The sequence below is a fragment of the Phoenix dactylifera genome, chromosome 3, assembly GCF_009389715.1.
Source record: "Phoenix dactylifera cultivar Barhee BC4 chromosome 3, palm_55x_up_171113_PBpolish2nd_filt_p, whole genome shotgun sequence".
Lineage (NCBI taxonomy): Eukaryota > Viridiplantae > Streptophyta > Magnoliopsida > Arecales > Arecaceae > Phoenix > Phoenix dactylifera.
In genome coordinates, this window is record NC_052394.1 from 7,916,250 (window position 1) to 7,937,522 (window position 21,273).

The following is a 21,273-nucleotide window of genomic DNA, read 5'->3' on the forward strand; positions in this document are numbered from 1 at the left end:
TACAGTTTTGCAGGTTGCATTTTCTGCTGAGAGAGACCTTAGAAGCCTTGGGCTCCATCACTTGTTTTCTGGGCTGGTTTGTTAACGTGGTTGTCTTTATTTGTCTTTATGATCATTTATTTTGCTCATGAATTGGTGATGGCAAAAATCGCTTCTGATTTTTCTTTTCTTTATTTTTGTTTTTGATAGTCCAGGAGGATCACACTGTTCTAGCATGACTACATCCAAGAAAGTCGGAAAAAAAAAGATAGAGAAAAGGCAATGGAATAGTCTCATAACTCTCCCAGAGGATATCACCCGAATGTTGGGCAATAAAAGAGGTGACCTACTCAGCAGCCCTGCTTATCTCATGATATACATGAGTGGCCCAAAAAGCACCTCAGTCCATCATCAACTTGCGGATGTCCTGCAGAAGTGGATGTCTATTGCTCTATTGCTAGATTTGTTTTGGCCCTAGATCCACTCGATCATTGTAACCAAATATCCTTCAAGGTGAATACAATCCACTCCCAACATGAGCTTTGGATAGATGATACCCTCCCAGGCAGCCCTCAGCACCGCACAAGAATTGGAGATATCATAAATGCACCACCCTCCGAATGCGACAAGTCTAGAGTTGGGGTCCCTGATCACAAACCCCGCTCTACTCCTGTTGCCTCCATCAGTCGCACTCCCATCAAAGTTCATCTTGAAAAAACTCAGAGATAGGGGATCCCAAAAAATAAAGACCACCTGGGTCACCGCAAAATATGAACAGAAGTCCCAACTATCTCTTGTAATCCCAGATGCGTCATATATAGGAGTGAGCCTAGATGATCTTGGCCTCATGGAGTAAAGCTCCATCGACCACAGTCCTTAGATGTTGCCTACTACTCTTGAAGACTATGTGATAGGCCACATAGGCCGGCCTGACTCAGTAGCAGGGCTCCTCATGGATCCCTTTAGGTAAACAAGAAAGCTCTCAACCAGGGTCATGGACTACATGAAGCTCCAAGTAGCCTTGGCCAATCTCCACATCCGAATCGCCCTCGGACACCTAAACAAAACGTGGGAAACTGACTCCTTGATATTTGGACATCCATCATAGGCAAAATTGAGCCTCAACCTCCGTCTAGCTAAAACATCCCTAGTCGGTAAGCAGCCCCACGCAACCTTCTAAAGGAACAGAGCAACATAGGGGTGAATGCGGAGCTTCCAGATCCAACCTCCATCCATCGTCCGAGTAGCCTCAGCTCTGAACATGTCGCAAACGTCACTAGATCTCACTTTTGACCTACAGGTTGATCTTCAGGATCTTTTATCAGTGACCCCCTAAGTAGGAATCGGCAGAGCCACTGAACCACAAAGATATGCTGGACAACTATTTCGTTCCATCTTCTCTCCCTTGAGATAATCAGGTCGCAGACTTTGAGGTCGTTCGCGCTCTCTAGGTCAACCATAGTGGGCCAAAGACATAATGGTAGCTCATCCATTCAACTATCATCCATCACATTAATTACTCGACCATCCCCAATCGACCATCTCATGCTAGGTAACACCAGTGGGATGCAAGCACACATCTCCCGTCAGATAAAGGAGCTATGCTGACCAGTCTGAAAGTCCATCATCATAGTCCATGTGCCATGCTTAGCCCTCATCATAGTACTCCATAGGCTCTTTGGCTCAAGCAGATAACATGTCTAGTTGCTAGAATCTCTCCTCGTCAGCAAAGACTGAATACCCAATCCCCACTGCAGAAGGGCTAACAAACAACCTCCTAGGCCACCAAATGCACTCTAGCTCTGCCCTCACGCCTCCCCCAAATGATGTTATTGAACATCTGCTCCAATCTCATCAGCAGGGCTTTTGGCATAATGGTATTGGATAACAGGTAAATCGATACCGAGCTGAGGGCAATTCTCACCAGAGTGACTCTGCCCATCATAGGGAGTGTTTTCGACTGCCACCCTTCAAGCCTCTGCATAATGCTATGCTCAATATTGCTACAATCCACCCTCTGAAGCTGCCTTCTGGTGATTGGCACACCTAGATACCTCGAGAGTCCCTTCTGCTCTCCCACTCCCAAGGTTTCCTTAATGGTGGACCTGAGACAAGGCTTGATTTTCGAACTGAAACAGATGATTGACTTGATCAGATTAACCTACTGTCTAGATTCAGAGCAGTAAGCCTCTATGATGCTCCGTATGGCCCAAGCATTCTATCTCATAGCCCAAACAAGAAGCATACAATCATTAGCAAAAATAAAGTGCAAAATTTGGATAGATGACAAGTCCGCTTGAGGCCTCTAGCTCTATATCTATCCATATCTCATATTTCACCCTTCTATACATCCCTCTGCTTGAGGCCTGTCACCTTCTCTTCCATCACCCATAGTCCCGAACTCTTGAAGAGAAAGATCTCCGATCCCTTACATTGTTGGTATAAGTTTTCACCCGTTCTCTTTAGACCACATAATTGAAAGAGGCTATGTGGGGTTTATTATGACTGCAATTTTGCTCCAGAAGCTTGAAAACTTTTCCCTTTTTTTTTTTTGATATATTTCATGAAGTTGTATAGCTTGTTGTTTGGTTTACACTTTTTCCATTAGTTCTGTCCCTCGTCCAAATTTGCACAAATATACGAGTTACTGTTATTTCACCGGTTTTTTATTGTGTTACATGTTTACTGCCCTATTTTCTTCACCAGTCGATGTCTAGCCCTTTTTTTTAAGACAATTAGCTCAAGAAATAGGAGATGATGGAAGGGTGATCAATGGGATAATGAGACGGCAGAGATGGCGAATGTCACGGGGTTGTTTTAGCCATCTTTCCACAGCCGGCTAGCTAAGATTTTTAGCGCCATCTGATTCCATCTTACGAGGCGGCGATGGTCCCTGTACTAGGAGAAATTATACCCCGCACCATAATTATGCTAGGGTCCATTCGCAAAACGAGCTCCATGGAGAATTGAACCTTGGTCAAAAAGGACTCACGTTGTATCCTCTCCTCTTTTGCAATGTTAACTAATGGATCACACAATGATTGCTCTAAGATCTAATGCAAGTAAATGAAAGAGAAAAATTAGAATGCTTTGAAATTATACAAAATGCGATCCAACGGTTGACATGGTGAAAAAAAATATATATATTTTTGCGGGCGAAAGATACAATCCGAAACGGGTCAAAAACTATGGACCATAACTTTAGGAGCCAGCATGAAACCTTAGAACCTTCCAATGAAAACTATTGTCGATTATCCAAGTTCCTGAATGGGACTTTGGTTTGCTTAGCGGAGCAGCCACGAAAGCTTAAATTTTTGGCACAAGGGCTGCAATGTGAAACGTTCGAGGCCTGGTCCCACGCTCATGCAAGGCTCCCAGAGAAAGCCTCCGTTTGGCCGCCGCTCCATTTGTCGGGCGGTGATATTTCTACCTTTTGTTTTCTTCTTTTAATTTCTACGTGTCAGACCCTGCCTCTTTCTTTTTGTGTTTTTTTTTCGAAAACAAAGAGCGCGAAATAACAACGTATATGACGATTGACGAGAATCACGGAGCCAACCACGTGACCCCCTCTTCCGCATGCTCGCGGACAACAGCTTACGATTCAACGAACAGGCTTATAACTCTACGATTCCGGTGTAGTTTAGCTAGTATGAACAACGTACTCTTTGCAAATAAAAAGATATGTATTAGGATAATAAATAATCAAGGTGATATAGGACGATCAGATTAATCCAACTCATCGTCCATACGGTGATCTAGGTATCCTTAAAAACTCTCCAGAGCATTCTAATTAGAATTCTGTGCCAACTTAAAAGTCAAGACGAGCAGATTAAGAGTGGCCGATCATCAAAGCCAAAGTTCATCAGCTCAGTTGAACAATTCGAACGACTAACCCCAGCTGAGCAGAGTCTATGCCTCAAATGCGTACGAGATTTTGGATGGTTACAACACGTCGTCGATTGTTGCACCACATTAGCAAGTTGTTGTGGCATGATTCGAAATTTGTTCGGATATGATTCATCGAAGATATAGGGTTTCAGTTGTACGAAAGTCCGAAAAAACATCCACAAAGATAATAAGAGGAAGAAGACTCCACTATCTTCTAATATTGGCATCATTATCCTTTTTTTTCTTGCTTGCCTACAAAAACAAATCCTTTCTAACTTAAGACTAGAGGGTCCAGCCAGAACCAATCCAGTGAGTTCTTTAATTTTGCATATGTTGTCTTACAGGTTCATAAAGATGGTCCCGCATCGGCATTTTAGAATCGGCGGCAAGAGATTGTCGGCACAAACGATATCAATAATTATAAGATATAATCTAGTATTGGATGACCTATTTTTATTCTCCCCTATTGTTCAAAATGATTAGAATTTGGATTTAAATCTTCTCAGCCGCTTTCCGAAAATGAAGTTAGGTGTATTTGATTTCCTTGGTTGACAAATGTTAGGCCAGCTTTTGACTAACATTATGCCCTTTTCGTGCAAAGAGTATTCTTGGACAATGCCCGTCGGTTTACTTGTCCCATATATTTATATTTCAACAAAAATGTTTCCAATCTAGCAAATTTTCTATATTTTCTGTAATTTGTTCATCTTGCAGCACCAAAATTTTAAATATTTCGATATACAAGAGAGCAAAATGGGTCATAGACATTTTCAAATGCAAGAGAGAGCGATGGCACAGGGCTAAGGAGAAGTTTATTTATGGAATGGAAGAGTAGATGAAAATTGTACATAGGCAAGTTTATTACTTACAAACAAAAATTGAGACTATATTATGAATCACGCGGACTGTACTTGTGCAGGAGTTGGATTGCCGGGGTCTCATAGAAAAACTAATTAGGCTAGAGAATTAAGTTTAGCAATGCGTGCCCAAGCCAAAATATTGGTTGCCTTTCGTTGCCGATGCGGAGGGGAGGTCTAGTGTTTCATTCCCTGCGGTTTCTTGCAAGTATTCTTTCTTCATCATTCGTTAGCATGGTTTAATTTCTGGCGCTCGACGGTCGGGCACAATCCAAGCATGGCCCGAGAGCCAGTCGACATAAGTTGGCGCAGTATCAAGTTGACGAGGTCTTGGAATCCCACTTTTTTTAAGTTTAATTTTACCAACGCACGGACGAAAAAGGGAGGAGAGCCACATGGAGAGGCATGAACATTGGCAATGCCAGCTTCCACCAACTTGCTCGCTTTCTTACGCTGTGTTTGAATAGACCGGCGCATAACCTGGAAAACGATGGGGCCCACACGGATGTCTTCCCTAACCAGCGTTTCCGTTGCTTTCTTGACATTTCAAAACTGAAAGGAAAAGATAAAATAATTAAAACAAAATAACAACTGACAGCCTCAGCTTGTTATCATATTTTAGCTTAATCTAGTGAGGATCCAACACCTCCCTGTCTCTCGCTCTCTCTCTATATGCATATTCTATTACAATTAGCAATAATGATATAGGAGGCTATTTTACATGCTTAAGTAACAGTGGAAATCTCCTACCGTCTCTCCCCTCTCCTCGCGTCCATACCGTCTCTCTCTCCGGTCACGACGCTCCAAAGACCCGTGTCCAGAACCTTAAAAAACATATCCAAATGTACGCATCCATCGGACCCCAACTCCTCTAAGCCCTTCCCCTCTTTCCCACTCCCAGCCGGCATCCTTCCCTCCCATTAAAAAACCAAAACAAAAAAAGCCCCAGGAGACACCCATTCAACCCCTCCCAGCCTCCTCCCCCCAGCTGTTTTCCCTGTCCACCCCACGCGGTTTCCTCCTCCAGCTTCTAATCCCCTCTAAAAATCTAGTCCAAATCCTCCCCATTGTCCCTAGAAAGAGCAAAACATAGACAGAGAGAGTTGGGGAGACCGATGGGTTCTCTCAGATCCTCTTTCCATCTCTGTCTCTTTCTGGCTTTCGTTTCCTTTGTCCTTCTGTTCCGCCCATCGCGATCACAGCGGGTGGCTGATGCCCCCGCGCCGGCGCCTTCGGCTTTCGACTGCAACGGCGTCCTCCTCACCTACGACTTCCAGCGGGGGCAGCGGCTCCGGCCCTTCGTCCGCGACCCCAACGACCAGGCCTGGGCCTTCAACGCCACCGCTACCATCCTCAACTCCGGCACCACCAACCTCAAGGCCTGGGAGCTCCTCATCGGCTTCCGCCACCGCGAGATCCTCGTCTCCGCCTCCTCGGCCATCCTCACCGACGGCTCCTCCTTCCCCTACTCCACCCCCAACGACTCCGCCACCTCCTTCTCCGGCTCCCCCAACCCCGACCTCAAGTACCCCATCGAGGTCGCCGGCGATCCCTCCCAGATCCGCGCCCAGATCTCCATCGGCGGCACCTTCTTCGGCTCCCCTCCCCCCGCCGCCCCCCTCCCCTCCTCCCTCTCCCTGGCCGACCCTGCCTTCTCCTGCCCCTCCCCCGCTGCCCCCTCCAACACCTCCCTCGCCACCTGCTGCCTTCCCAACCCCGACTTCACCCCCAACACCACCACCAACTCCTCCGATGTCGACGTCTCCGACTCCTACCTCCCCCGCCGCTCCGGCGACCTCACCATCTCCTACGACGTCATCCAGGCCTTCGACTCCAGCTACCTCGCCCTCGTCACCATCGACAACCACAGCCCCCTCGGCCGCCTCGACAACTGGCACCTCTCCTGGGAGTGGATGCGCGACGAGTTCATCTACTCCATGAAGGGCGCCTACCCCCTCCTCGTCGACGCCACCGACTGCATCTACGGCCGCCAGGGCGAGTACTTCAAGGACTTAGACTTCTCCAAGGTCCTCAATTGCGAGGCCAAGCCCACCATCCTCGACCTCCCGCCGACCAGATTCAACGACACCGACCTCGGCCGCATCCCGTCTTGCTGCCGGAACGGTACCATCCTTCCGGCCTCCATGGACCCGTCGCAGTCCTCCTCGGCTTTCCAGGTCCAGGTCTTCAAGATGCCGCCCGACCTCAACCGCACCGATCTCTTCCCTCCCCAGAACTGGAGGATCTCCGGCAGCAAGCTCAATCCCGACTACAGCTGCCGCCAGCCGATCCGCGTCAGCCCGACGCTGTTCCCCGACCCCAGTGGGCTCGAGTCGGACACCTCCGCCATCGCGAGCTGGCAGGTCGTCTGCAACATCACCACTCCCAAGGGGGCCAGCCCCAAGTGCTGCGTCTCCTTCTCCGCGTACTACAACGACTCCGTCGTCCCCTGCAAGACCTGCGCCTGCGGTTGCCCCGCCAGCCGCGGCGGCCGCACCTGCAATGCCACCGCCCCCGCCCTCCTCCTCCCGCCGGAGGCCCTTCTCGTTCCGTTCGACAACCGGACCGACAAGGCCCGGGCTTGGGCCGAGATCAAGCACTTGAACGTCCCAAGCCCGATGCCCTGCGGGGATAACTGCGGTGTTAGCATCAATTGGCACATCAACACCGACTACAGCCGGGGTTGGAGTGCGAGGGTGACGCTGTTTAATTGGGAAGATGTGCCCTTCGCCAACTGGTTTCTTGCCGTGGAGATGGACAAGGCCTATGATGGCTACGACGATACGTATTCGTTCAATGGGACGAAGATGGGGAACAACACGATCTTCATGCAGGGCCTGGAGGGGTTGAATTATCTTGTGGGGGAGACAAATGGAGCCAACCCGGCGACCGATCCCAGAGTGCCAGGGAAGCAGCAGTCTGTGATCTCCTTTACGAAGAGGGCAACGCCTGGGATCAATGTGGTTGCAGGGGATGGTTTCCCGTCAAAGGTCGTCTTCAATGGGGAGGAGTGCTCGTTGCCCGATACCATTCCAACGAGCCAAGGTTTCAGGAATGGTGGTGCTGTTGGTGTCTTTACCTTGGTACTGCTTCTTGTTGCTTCAACTCTTCTACTGCTCCACCAATAGCTCTGAAGCATGCCTCCTGCTGCTGCTGCTGATTCTTTGATTCTTGCGATGGCCGATCGACGAACATGGACCAAACTGATGAGTATTTGGCATTTTGAAATGATTGGCAAAAGTTGTTGCGGTCACCAAGCATCGTTACGAAGTTGTAGAAAAGTTGGGAGTCTGCTCACATTCCCTGTTGTTTGGGAGAAACTCATAGCTGCATATTGGTTGGGCTCATTCGGGATGAAGAACAGATTTAGTGTATTTCAGAATTACTCGAGTCAATAATGTTTGATCTGTTCCTTTGTTTTTGTTGTCTTTTGTACTCATAGGAAATACGATAATATTCAGCATAATCTGTTGTCCTCCATTATATTCTCACCACATCGGCTTCATTTAACTTCAGAAGACTGTCTGTAAATTCTTATCTTGATCTCCTTCGACTTTATACTTTTCCAGTAATGATTGGATGCCAGCAGGTAAACAATGCACATTTTTGTCTATTAGCTTTTGGTTACAAACATCTAGCATCTCATTGTGCTAAGCTTAATGCTGTGCTTGATGACTCGTGAAAATAGATGAATAAGAATCTAATTTGTTCAAAAATTCCACTGATTTCTTATCAGCTCTTCAATAAATTCCTGCCAAATGTTAGAATTTGCAGCAGATCATGCCAAAATAATGGTACCTAACAGTTAGTTTGGCTTTTTGATCAGCATGAGCTTTTTCTTGTTAGAATGTCTGAACAGACTGTAAGGGTTGGGTTCTTTGGTAATATTTAAGCTGGCTGGAATCAGTGAGCCTTGGAGATGAGTCTTCCACAGTTTAATTGGAGTCATTAATGTTAAATCTGCTCCACTTTTTTCATTGTCATGTATAAGTATGTGATCATCTATATAAAGTTCTTTTTCTCCATTAAAACCTCGGAGAATCACCTTCCTTCCATTTCAGAAGGCTTTTCTGTTTAATTGTTTAAAAGTTTCATCTCTGCTTCGTTCCTAAATATCTTCCTTCTTAAACCTAATTTACTCGTCAGCTTCCAATAAAATATGCCTGTTAGAGCTTCTGTTAGAATTAAGCATGTTATTTTGCCTGATTAACTCTGAAAATCTACCAAGAAGTTTTTATTTAATCAGATGCTGTGAAGTTTCATTGTGTAGTAAGGAGACTCGTTCATCACTTTCCTGTCACTACATACCAGACCTCTAGGCTCTAGTAGATCTCTCTGAAGGCAACGAGACTCGGTAGTAGGTGGTCTCATCTGCAAAAGCTTTATGGTTTTCCTCTCAGCTCAACCTTTGAATGTTTGATGGAAGGCCACCAACCAGAGTTTGATTAGATCAACTTCATACCAGAACTTATATATATATATATATATATATATGAAACTGTTCGTTATACTGAGAGAAAGGTTCGAGTATCAGCAGTCCCCCTAAGGCACAATGAGAAAACCTAGGAAGTTGAATCTCTCAAACTCAGATGGAAGATTGAGCAAGTTCTGCGTTGTGCCAGTCTGATGGAGCAGTTAGCTTTTGATTCTGTCTTAAACCAACCTGAGCCTGAACTGCGTTTTACCTAAACCGTAGTACGAAAAGTATACTAGGATCATTTCAAGAAATTAGCGCTAGTCAGAGATCAGCATCAGGAATTTTCAACTAGCTGAACTGCTGATGTCTTGTTTGGGAAAAATCGCATGCAAAAATTTGGTTTGGCAATGAGTAGCCTTCAGAGTTCACAAATTAAAATTGCAAAAATTTGGTTTGGCAATGAGTAGCCTTCAGAGTTCACAAATTAAAATTGCTCAAAGGTGAGCAAGGGGGAGCCCTTAAATTTTTTTTTTTTATATATATATAAATATATATATTGTATTTGCATTTTGGAACTGAGATGTCACTAGTGATATCCTTTGATAGATTAGTTTTTATTGTTCAAGATCAAAGCAACAAGGGAACAGCATGACCATGGTATTAGTTACAGAGAGGGAGAGGATCCTGATGCAATTTTAGCAAGCAATCTATCATCTTAATAAGGATCAAACCCCGCTATACTCTTCGACTCAGATCTGTTTCTCTTCACACATTATTTATTTTTTCCCTTCTTTTCCATGGATCCGATATCTACAAAAGTAGTCATCAATAAATTCAAGATCAAGCTGTAAGGGTACGAAGCCCTCATCCTACACTATTTATTTATTGGAACCAGCATAGAACTTTAGAACCTACAAGTTTTGAAATGCCGTGCACGTGGCAGTTCGTCTTGACTTTTTCTTAAGTGGCCAACATCATTGATAGCTACCCAGTTTTCTGGTCTTAGAATATTTCCAAAATTTGAATACTTCTCTGCTACCATTATCGGATTGGACGACAATTTCTGATAGGGAGCTATTGCCCTATCATTCAATCTCATAGGAGACTAGGTTGATGTGTCCATTGTTGAATGCAGTTTCAAGAAAATACTGATTTAGCTAAAGCTGCAAATGGGCTAGGTTGATATGCGACCCAACCGAACTTGGTTAGACCCAACCCAACCTACCCTTGAAAACTTGTGGAGTCTGGCCCGGTTCAATATTAGACCTATTCCACATTTCAGGCCAGATCTAGATTTGATAAACTTTGACCTCATCCGACCCAACTCGACCCAATTCATACATTATATGGGTCTATTTTTGGACTTTCTTCTTTTTCTTTATTTATAAATGAAAAGCACTCAAACTAACCGTACTACATTAAAAGAGGCTAACTGTTGAGATTATTAATTTTTTGAAGAATATTGCTGTTCTAGATAAACATTAGTTCATAGAATTTTGAAATGTTAGCGATGGTCAAAATTTAGTTTGATTTAGAAGTACAAAATTTAAATCATGTCAATAAATAAGTGTAGACCTGGACACAATTCGAACCCTATCTATATCCAAATATTTTGGATTGAGTCTGAATCATACATGATTCTTATCAGAATGACCCGCTGGGTCTAAAATATTTTCCATCAGTCGGATCCATCCAAATCACCTAACGGATTGGACAACCCTCAAGTCCAATATTAAGACCCAATCTCTTGGCACCACTAGGTTTATCACGATGTTGCGACCGTGACCACCACTATTGAGTATTGAACCATCTATATCGCTATCCATTGTGATGACAATGGTTGCACGTACGTCGGATATCACACCCATTCCATGTATCCATTCACAGTAACAATGAAACCTTAAACTCAATTTTGGAGATTTCAAAATTTGTGAAGCATTGGATTTGGCAAGAACAGTGATGCAGCAAAAGATGATGGGAAGTAGTAAGCAATCTCTCAGCAAGTAGCTGTTTGATTGAAAGTAAAGAAATAATTTTTAGTTTTGTGGCATTGGAGAATTTGAATTGAAAATCACAGACTACAGAACAATTGAATATAAATATCATAATGCTCTATCACTCTCCGTAACTTCTGGAAAAGAAACAAATTATTAGATTGCTTCTTTATTAAACTTCTAAAAATTCTAACATGAATCAAACAGAGACATGTCGCCCCTCACTTTATGATCTCCTTGTGACTCCTTCATAAATCGTCCATGGTAGGCATAATTTTCGAAATAAAATTGAAGTTTTTGACACAAAACTGGAGGTGATTTTGGAAATAAGACAGCATTGATAGAATTTTAACCATTAGATGATATGGGAAAACAGATGCAATCCTTGATGCCCTTCAAATACTGGCCATAAGATGATGTGGATATGAGGTGTGGATGAATCATATGATGGGCGGCATCCCATGATGGAGATAATAATGAATCTCATTATTAGAAAACTGTGCTTTGCTCACCATCACACATGTACTGAACTCTAAGAGCTCTTGTTCAAAAACCTATTCCGATCTCGGATCGTGTCGTCCTCCTCATTATAGTCTTTCTAGAATCCAACGCATTTTGTGGGGCTTATGCGAGAGATTGAGAGTCATATTTTTTTTTTTATAATCAGTGATCAGATTTAAATTTAGTTAAAAAAATATTAACAAATCTAATCTATCTATTCTCCAATAGTTCAGAAATTATGGCTGTTAACTACAAAAATCAAAAATTCAAAACCTTTCATTAATATTAATTTATTTTATTAAATAAAAAAGATATACACCATATGAATAATATTTTAGCTTCCATTTTATTTTTTTATTAAATATGGCTGTTAAATCTTGCTTGCCGTGATATCCATCTTATTTTAACTCCTTACATGTCATCACATGTGACAAATGAACGGATGAGGAACACGGACAATACACTAGTCTTTATATTTAGCAAAGATTTTTAATGTCATTTTGTACTTCAAGTGCCATTACAAGGACTGCTTAAATGAGGCCTTATCACTGTACACCCACCACAATATTATTCAACTGAATTGATGCCTCTTGAGAACCTTATTGCCATGCGGCATATTGATTTATTTACTCTGCAGGAGAAAGCACAAATTCATGTCCTACATAAATACACAGATGAAAAAAGCATGAAATTGAAAAAAATTTATAATGTTTCATTAGAAGGCCTGTAAATGTCTCAATCGACAACACTATTTAGTAGTTTACGCTAATGATTTGCTATACGTTTTTTATAATATTGCATTTCGTTGTTTCCTGCGGTATTTTTTTTAAAAAAATTTTGTTAGACATCTGATGGACAGAAATGACAACAATATACGACATTAAAAGACAATCTGAAAGCACCGATGGACAGCATATGATCTACCCAACGAAAACTGGAGAAACAAGGTGTAAGATATAGAATGTTAGCAGTCCTCTTCAAGGAAAAAGAAAAAAAAAGAGTGTCAGCAGCAGCAGCAGGAATCAATGGAAAGGAGATGATGCAACCTTACAAATAAAAAAATAAATAAAAGCACCACATCTTCACAAATCAGTAGAAAGCTGTACATGAAAATTGTAATTCTAAAAGAAACAAGATTAGTTATTGAAGCTAGGAGATACTCCCCTCAAATATTGAAGAGAGTATTTAAAGGCTCCTATTGCCCAACTACCAAACTCGATCACACCACAACCACACAATTCACAACCTCCATTAAACCGGGTCTATCTTGTTAGAGCAAGCAAAAGTTCAAAACTTTTCAGGTATGCCTTTGCATACTGGCCGTCATCTTTGCACAATCCTGTCTTTGTGATTGATGCCACTCTCCAGAACTTTTATCTGGACTCTCTTTTCTGGACATGGTTTCCAAACAGTCGCCGAAGTGACAGAATGAGGGAAAGAGGACGGCCATGAGACAAAAGTTCTGGATTTTTTCTATATCCTGACAGCGACAGCAGTTTATGGAATTTATTGTGGAAGCGCATAGGTGGCGGCATCATTTGGAGGAAGCCAGTGAGCTACGATGGAATGTTATCCAAGGAATAGCCATCAAAATTAAGCTCAGGATCAACCTGCACAACCCCTTCTTGCTGCTGAAATTTAACCAAAACCTCAATGTGAGACAGAAATATCTAAAACAATACATGTACATATTAAATAAAGAAAAGATGAAGAGAAAATACATCCCGAGATATTTATGCAATGAACATCTTCCACAAGCAATTAAAGGCTCCAGAGCTACTAAAGTTTTTTTCCTCCCAAATTAATGATACGCCAAGGAATCGAAGATAACTTTTTGATGTATCAAACAAGAAATCTAAGATAATTCATATGAGGAAAAAAACATGTGGAGAAGCAAAGCTTTATGGTTCATGGTGTTCAATAATTAAACCAATAGTTACAGAAAAAACCACCAAAGACAAAATATGAAATGGATGATTTATTCAACATATTTATATAAAGATGATGTAAAAGAATACTAACCTTCTTTCCAACAACATTCATTAGCTCATTTTGTATAATATTGTCATCAAAAAGCACATCTTGATACCTAGGATCTGACATGCCTTCAGACTTTAGTCTGACAGAATTTTCAACAAGAATGGTTCTATTGCGCTGAGCAATGCGCTCTCCTTTCTCATGTCCAATTTCTGTTCTTACTGAAAATATCTCCTTCCTAACAGTGCGCGTATTCCTGCTACTCCCATCTTTTACAGTAGCACTTGAATCTTGATGAGCCAATGATGGAGAACCAAAGGCAATATTGCTTTGCTTGGAGCCAAGGTGTTGGTCTGAGGGGTAAGAAACATTTATATTCTGTAGCTTCCAGTCTTGACTTTTACTTTGATGAAGTTCACTAAATAGATCATAATTTGGAACAAAGTCCTTCGCCCCTCTTAGGCCAGTGGAATTACCTAATGCTTCGACATCTCCCACTGGAGGCATAGCAGTTGAAGTGAGACTGGTTGCTCCTACACTACGTGCAAGAGGATAGCAACTTCCTGTTGATTCATTCATGCAGCTATTAGGAAAATCGGCATACAAAGCATGAGAAACTGCACCATATGAAGAAGCATTCATGTAGCCTCCAGGCAATGAAGTGTCCACATTCATATTACTCCCACTTCTTCCTGAGATATGACTTGAAACCTCATTTGAAAGAATTTGTCCGATGGTTGTCGGGAGCCTTGAATCATGTTCACCTGCAATTCCATTTAGTATCAGTCCCCTTGTTTGTGGCAGTTGTGGCATACTAGCATGTATTTGATTCCGTTGCTGAGATAGAGAAAATTGCTGTCCTCGATGAGTCATTTGCATAACTGAAGAATTACTCAGGTTTGCATTAATGGAGCCTCCAGGGAATGAGGTGCTTGTTCTTAGTAAAGATGGTAGGTTCAAAAGAACTGATGCTCCTTCACTGGCTTGCAGTCCCATATTTCCATATGATTGGATCAGTTGTTGTGACTGACCAAGCTGCCTTGACTCCATGCTGGTGGAGGGTCCAGAAGGGAAGTTCATTTGCTGCTTGTTAATTTGTTGCATCAACGGAGGCCTTATGTTTGAAGCATTAGATATTTGTGCACTAGAATTGAAGAAACCCATTTGATCAACGGAAGACATGCCTATGCTAGTATTTGTAACTCTTCTAGGCGCTGAATGTAGAGTAGTAAGACTTTGTGGTGAAAGCTGACTCGAAACAGCAAGAGAATGAAGATCAAACCCATCAAATGAATCAACTGAACGAAATGTTGCTTCTGAACTCCCTGTATATGGTGTATCAAGTCTGCCCTGATGTTGCGGTACACTTACTCTCCTCATATATAATCGGTACTTCTGTTGTGCATCATTAGATTTGTCAATGTACTATCGCTGAATGACTTTTCGTATAATGACACAAAAAAGGGAACTTTGTACATCAAGAAGATGCCATTAACTAAATAGACATGCTGAATATCAAGAATTGGTAACAAATGTATAAAAACGCTCATGCAGAATGAAATGATCATAAGTGAAGCATGTGACTCAACGTGCTCCGGATAGAGAACATCAAAGAGAGATTTTTTTAATAAAAAAAGCAACAATTTCGCACAAACAACACCAACCATCTATATAAATAATTAGCACAAATATTCTTGCAGTTCTATGGAGTTATCTTGATTGACCTAATAAAACAATTCAGTGTATATGATATTATCACTAGAATTCCGCCCTTGATACCATGATATGACAGGTTTCACTGCAAATATGAAGATAAAAATGAGAAATACACATCCAAATACATGATTGGAGAAAGAGTTCATGCTAAAGATTTTTTTAAAAAAATTGTCTTTATTCATATATTGGCGGCTAAAAGACAAGCATTCAACTACTGGTTGGATAGACCAAATGTACAATGGTAGCATGCTTTGCATATCTATATTTAGAAAGATGAATTATGAAGGAGGGGATTTGGGAGGTAAATAAACTTTTTATCTTCGATTACATCTACAGGGAGTCTAGGATACCAGAAATTGAAGGTGGGGAGTTAATGGTTTATGTTTTCTTATTCTTTATGAAGGCTCTTAGCATAAGAGGGGTCTCGATGTTTCCTCACAGAAAAAGTTGGATTTCAATGGTATTGCGTAAGATCCAACTCAACTATTCTGGAAAGGATAATCCAAGCAGAAAACCTTCCAAGATGATGGTTGATCGAGAGTACGCCATTTGTCTTATCAAGGAACAAACAGAAAATCACTGATCTCTTTTAGAAGTCCACATAAACATTTAGGGTTTGTAAAATCTCTGACCAACTATGTATGGAGATATATGCGTGACTTTTTTCCTCAACCACCCCCCTCAAAGAAAAAACGAAAAATAGTCTAAATCATTGCAGCGCCTTTTCCAGATGCAAGCTATAAAATGTTTGGAAACAGATTAAATTATTTTTTTAGGGAATCTTAATGAATCAAAGTTTTTGGATATTCATCAGAAGAAGCACTAGTCTTACAGTTAATGGGTGTCCTCTGTATTCTCATTGGGATCCTTTCGCTACATTTGAAATTCTTTCTTGTCTTTCATTTTGTTCCTTGCACTTCTCTGTGGGTTTAAAGCGACTCTTTCTCTCCTCATCACATTAATAAGGTGTTTACCAAGTTTCCTTGATCTTAAATGTGCATATGCACTGCATCTCAAAAATATCAGAAAATCAATTGATCCACACCTATTTTCTTTTGATGTATCTAGAGAAACTCTTAAGATAATTACTAAACCAACCAAAATACCATTATAAGATGGTGAAAATTTTGCCAAACGGTCATATGAGCAATACCTATGGTCTCCTATAAACCTTTTGAGATTATTAAACAAATTTGATATAACAAGTAGCTTAGCACTATTTTTATGATGAGATTGTTCGGTGTCCAGGAGTGGAAGAAAATTCCTATATATCTTCATCAGAGAAATTAGTAAACCAATGTTGTTTCATGAACTAGAAATTGCTGATGGTATCTCTGCTATGCCTTCATTAAATGGCAAAAGATAGAACAGTTTATATTTTATGGGACAATAGCAGCTGGATTTTTCAATAAGTTCAGTTACAAACAGTCATGCAACATGCAAGAGCATTAAGTAGACGAATCTAGTTGCATCCAATTCAATCCATATGCCAGATGTTTAAAGTCATTTTTATGCAGACGACATTTGGCCCTTTTTTCATTAACTCTGTAATACTCTCTTATCAAATATCAGAAAAAAAAATATTGAATTTATACTGAATAGCAAAACATTACATCCACTGAATTCATAAAATTAGTTTACTGAAGGCACTTTGATGATTTTAGTAATCTTAAAATTGACCATATATGCAAATCAATATCTGCAAGTCAGAACATAAGCATCTGAAGTCCTACATGCTAGTCCATGAGAGAGATGCAAGTAAAGTCAAGAGCTTAAAAACAGGTAAAATATATGTGAAGAAGTTTGACTATCACATACAAAATGTATTAGTTCAAGCTTCTGAACTAGCTACTGTACCTGCAGGTGGCTCGCAACATTTTCTCTAGTAAGTCCATGAACATGCATCAACTCAAGGATTTTTTTGGGAACAGCCTCTGCATGATACCGGGCATGATAAAAAAGAATGTAGAACAATGAAGCCGGAAAAATTAGGAAGACTGAACAGTCACATGGTAAGAAGGGAAGCTTTTTAAGCATCTGAATACACTAATTAAACTGAAACTTGGAAAAGAATCTCTTTTCATCTTCACGAAGGTCTCCTCCCTATAAGTGCATTTAAGAGAACTTCTATTGTAGATTCTTTTCAAAGTTTCAGCTGAATTAGTGTATTTAAGAGAACTTCTCATTCTAGAATCCATAATTACCCTAATTAATTTCCAATGATGAAATCTAATATCACGGATAATTTAATAATTTTCACTATCTAAAATTGGATTGACCCGTAGAAAGGAAAACCAATTAGTACATCAAATGTCAAATAGGAACAAAGAAAAAAAATTCTCTTACTGTCGACGCCCAATTGGTTCACGGCAGCGACAAACTGTCGGTGGAGGTCGACAGACCAAACCACCCTTGGTTTCTTCAATGTCGAAGGATCTTCGCGCTCCTCGACCTCCTCCTGCACCACCACTTCCCCCTCCTCGTCCCTCCTCCTCTTCACGTTCTTCCAACTCCCCTCGTTCCCCGAGGATGCATTGTCCCCTTCTTCCGGAGCTCTTTTCTTCCTGTCATTCTCCTCTGCACTTCCCGAGTGCTCCAACTCCTTCAACTCGTTCCTCCTCTTCCTCACCACGTGCTGCCATATATTCTTCAGCGCCTCCATACTCAGCGGCTTTATAAGGTAATCGCAGGCGCCGTGAGTAACTCCCTTCATGACCGCATCCTTCCCGTCATCAGCCGACATCACTGGGCATCGATGAAAACAAGAAAGACCAGTCAAAAACCCGCCTGCGACTTCGCAAAAAACCTCGAGCTAATCCGCATACAAGGCTACTTACTGATAACGGGAAGGTCCATCTCCAAGCCTATGTGCTCGAGCAGCTTGAAACCATCCATGTCCGGCATGTACACATCGCTCAGAACCAGATCGAACTCTCCCTTCTTCTCCCGCAGCATCGCCAGCGCCGCCGCCGCCCCCGAGCAAACTGTCACTGCATCAAATCACTTCGAATCATAAAGAGAGCACAAACCATGTCGGCGCATAAAGTACCGAATCAGAGAATTAGATTGATATCGATGAACAAAAAGAGCCGGTAGCGATACCGTCGTAGAGGCATTTGCGAAGCATTCTGTCGATGATTTTTAGACAGGTAAGATCGTCGTCGACGACCAGCACCCGGAGGCCAGCCGGGAAGTCAGACAGAGGCCTGAGGGCGTTCCTCGGCCTCCCCGAGCTCGCCGTGGATGCGGCTGCTCTGCTGGGTTCCATCGTTCCGAATCCAGCATCCGAGAAACCCAGATTCCAGAGGATATCCGTGAGAGAATACTACGAAGAAGACTTTGGAGGTGGATTTAAGATCCAAGGAGAGAGAGAGAGAGAGAGAGAGAGAGAGAGAGAGAGAGAGAGAAAAGAGGGGCGCTTGTTGGACTGATTGCTCCGCTCGGTTGGACTTGTTCTGTTTGATTGCTCTCTCTCTCTCTCTCTCTCTCTCTCTCTCTCAGCTTTTTTTTTTTATCGACTCTCTCTCTCTTCTAGACTCCAACCTCTATCCCCGATAAGAGGGGAGGAGCCAGCTCGCTTCTCTCAACCGGCCAACCGTATTCGCTCCTCTCTCCCTTCTCTCTCCAATTTGTGAAACGAAACGCCGTTACTTTAGATAAGAATGGTTCCACCAAAAAAAAAAAGAAAGATAAGAATGGCTTAATATTTCCAATCCTACGGGTCGTCAGAGGTGGGAATTATTCGTTTCCATTTGCTCCCTACTCTACGTCTAAAAATGTGCTTTTTACATTTAACTCCTTTATCTTGGAGGTGCCGTCTCCACTCGGATTCAAGCCTGAGCCCAGCTATTATCGGGCTCGAGTTCAAAACAAATAATTTTGATAATTTTTCAAGTCTAGCTCAAGCAACCAAATACTTAATTCGAAGGCTTCCAAACCTAATCAAATATATATATATATATATATATATATATATATATATATATATATGTATATATTAATAATAATAATAATATATTTTATTTTATATTATAATATTAATTTAATATTTTAAATATAATATTTTGTTATATTTTGTTTTAGCTATATTTTTAATTATGGCCAAGAATCAAATTCGAGCAGCTTGGTTCGAGTCAAATCAAATCGATCTAGAGTATTATTTTTTTTTTATCGAGTCGAGTCGAGTTAAGTATTAAAGCTTGATCGATCTCGTGTTGAATTTTGAGCTCGAGTATTTTGAATTAAGTCAAATTTAAGCCTCTAGCTTATTTCAATTACATCCCTACCCTCGTGCACCATTTATAGCATGTGGTGAATTGACCATATCAGCAAATTTCTTGGCATCTTGGAGAATTGGCACATGCAGCCCCCTTCATAAATAATCAAATTTGTTATGAGCAAATGAATGCGAAAGAAATTAATAGTCATAAGAAAGTGTATCCATTGGTGATATCGTAAAAGCAAGTGAATCATGATGCATAGAAGGATGATATACTTAAATATTCTAATATTTTATTACTTATCTTTATTTTATAATTTTTATAGTGATATATATTTTTTATAGGGGATGCATGTGAAAACTGCGATAACATAAAGTTCCATGGTGCGTGCACATTTGGTAACTGATGCAGATTTTTTTTTAAAAAAAAGAGAGAAACTAATGCAAGTTTAAATATTGTAATTTCTAAGAGTTGGCTTATTGAGACTTTACATAAGAGCAAATTTCAATGGTCCTTGACATCAATTTAGGCAATGAGTTGACAATTAATGATTCTCTAAATGGTAATTTGCTGCTCAATTTACTTGTGGGTTGATAATTGATTTGGTCTTCATAAGACAAATTCTAGAACGCCCTTTCCCTTTGAACACCTCCAAGATAATTTTATAAGCACGAAGACAACTTTGTTTTATAAAACGATCTGTCAATATATGTTATTATAGGAAGATTGATAAAAATCAAAGGAATGCAGTAGTGGCTAAAATACTTAGCCCCATTTTTCCTTTTCAAATTGGCATAAATTAAGGAGGCATTTGGTAATCTCAACAGGATCACCACGATCATCTAAGTTCTCAAGTGATCCGAATGCTGGAGTGATTTGATCCCCAGTGATCTAAGATCAATGTGTTTGATAGGCCATAGTCATGTGATTAAAAATCTCCGAATATCCATAAGTAACTTATTTAGCATGGTACGGAAATCTAAGATCACCGACCATATAATATCACAAATACCCCTGATATATCTTAGATGGATTTTTTATGTGTTTTTAATTCTCATAAATCAAAAATATAAGTCAATATGCTAATTCCGCTTCATAGTTTTGTCACATATTCTACTTTTAGTATCCCTTATCATATGTTTATTAATCATATAAAATATATTATAATAAAATATTAATATATTTATCAATATATTAATTATTAATATATTCTATAATAATATATTTATTACTCCTATAAATTATTAATCTTATAAAAATATGTTATTTTTATTATAGAATTAATATTTTTATTTATACTTATAATAGATTTTTTAATACTAATAATTATTTTGATTAGAAAAATAAAATAAATAGGAGTAATATATTAGATATTTTCATTATATAAATATAAAATATAATAATATATTTCTACTATAATTTAGAATTATCCTTCAATAATAATAGGATAATAATATGATTAGTAATATATTATAATATATATAACATTGACATAATATATTGATGGTATATTGATATATCAATTTTTTTGCTAAATTGAGGAGTATTTTTGTCTTTAATTTTCAACCTAGGATTACTGCCCTAGGGTGATCTTGGATTTCTGACCTCAAGGACGGATATCCCATCACCGAGTTGAGCGGTGATTTGAGGAGTGAAGATGATTTAGGATCGCCGCTGCATAAGATCACCATGGTGCAACCAAACGGGGTGATCTTATCACCTCC

At 40.7% G+C, this 21,273-nt stretch overlaps 2 protein-coding genes across 2 annotated transcripts; one reads left to right on the plus strand and one right to left on the minus strand.

Moving 5' to 3' along the window:
- The first annotated feature begins 5,471 nt into the window (after positions 1 to 5,471).
- On the plus strand, positions 5,472 to 8,296 carry LOC103724281 (COBRA-like protein 7). The gene has a single exon (XM_008815496.4). The coding sequence runs from the start codon at positions 5,840 to 5,842 to the stop codon at positions 7,850 to 7,852; it is 2,013 nt and encodes a 670-aa protein (XP_008813718.2). The 5' UTR covers positions 5,472 to 5,839; the 3' UTR covers positions 7,853 to 8,296.
- A 4,377-nt stretch (positions 8,297 to 12,673) lies between these two features.
- LOC103724279 (two-component response regulator ARR1-like) lies at positions 12,674 to 18,924 on the minus strand. The gene is made up of 6 exons (XM_008815493.4): positions 18,432 to 18,924; positions 18,167 to 18,319; positions 17,676 to 18,074; positions 17,187 to 17,263; positions 13,659 to 15,008; positions 12,674 to 13,267 (listed from the first exon to the last, which is right to left on the minus strand). Exons 1-6 carry the CDS (start codon positions 18,595 to 18,597, stop codon positions 13,193 to 13,195), a joined length of 2,220 nt encoding a protein of 739 aa, XP_008813715.2. The 5' UTR covers positions 18,598 to 18,924; the 3' UTR covers positions 12,674 to 13,192.
- Positions 18,925 to 21,273: the final 2,349 nt, after the last annotated feature.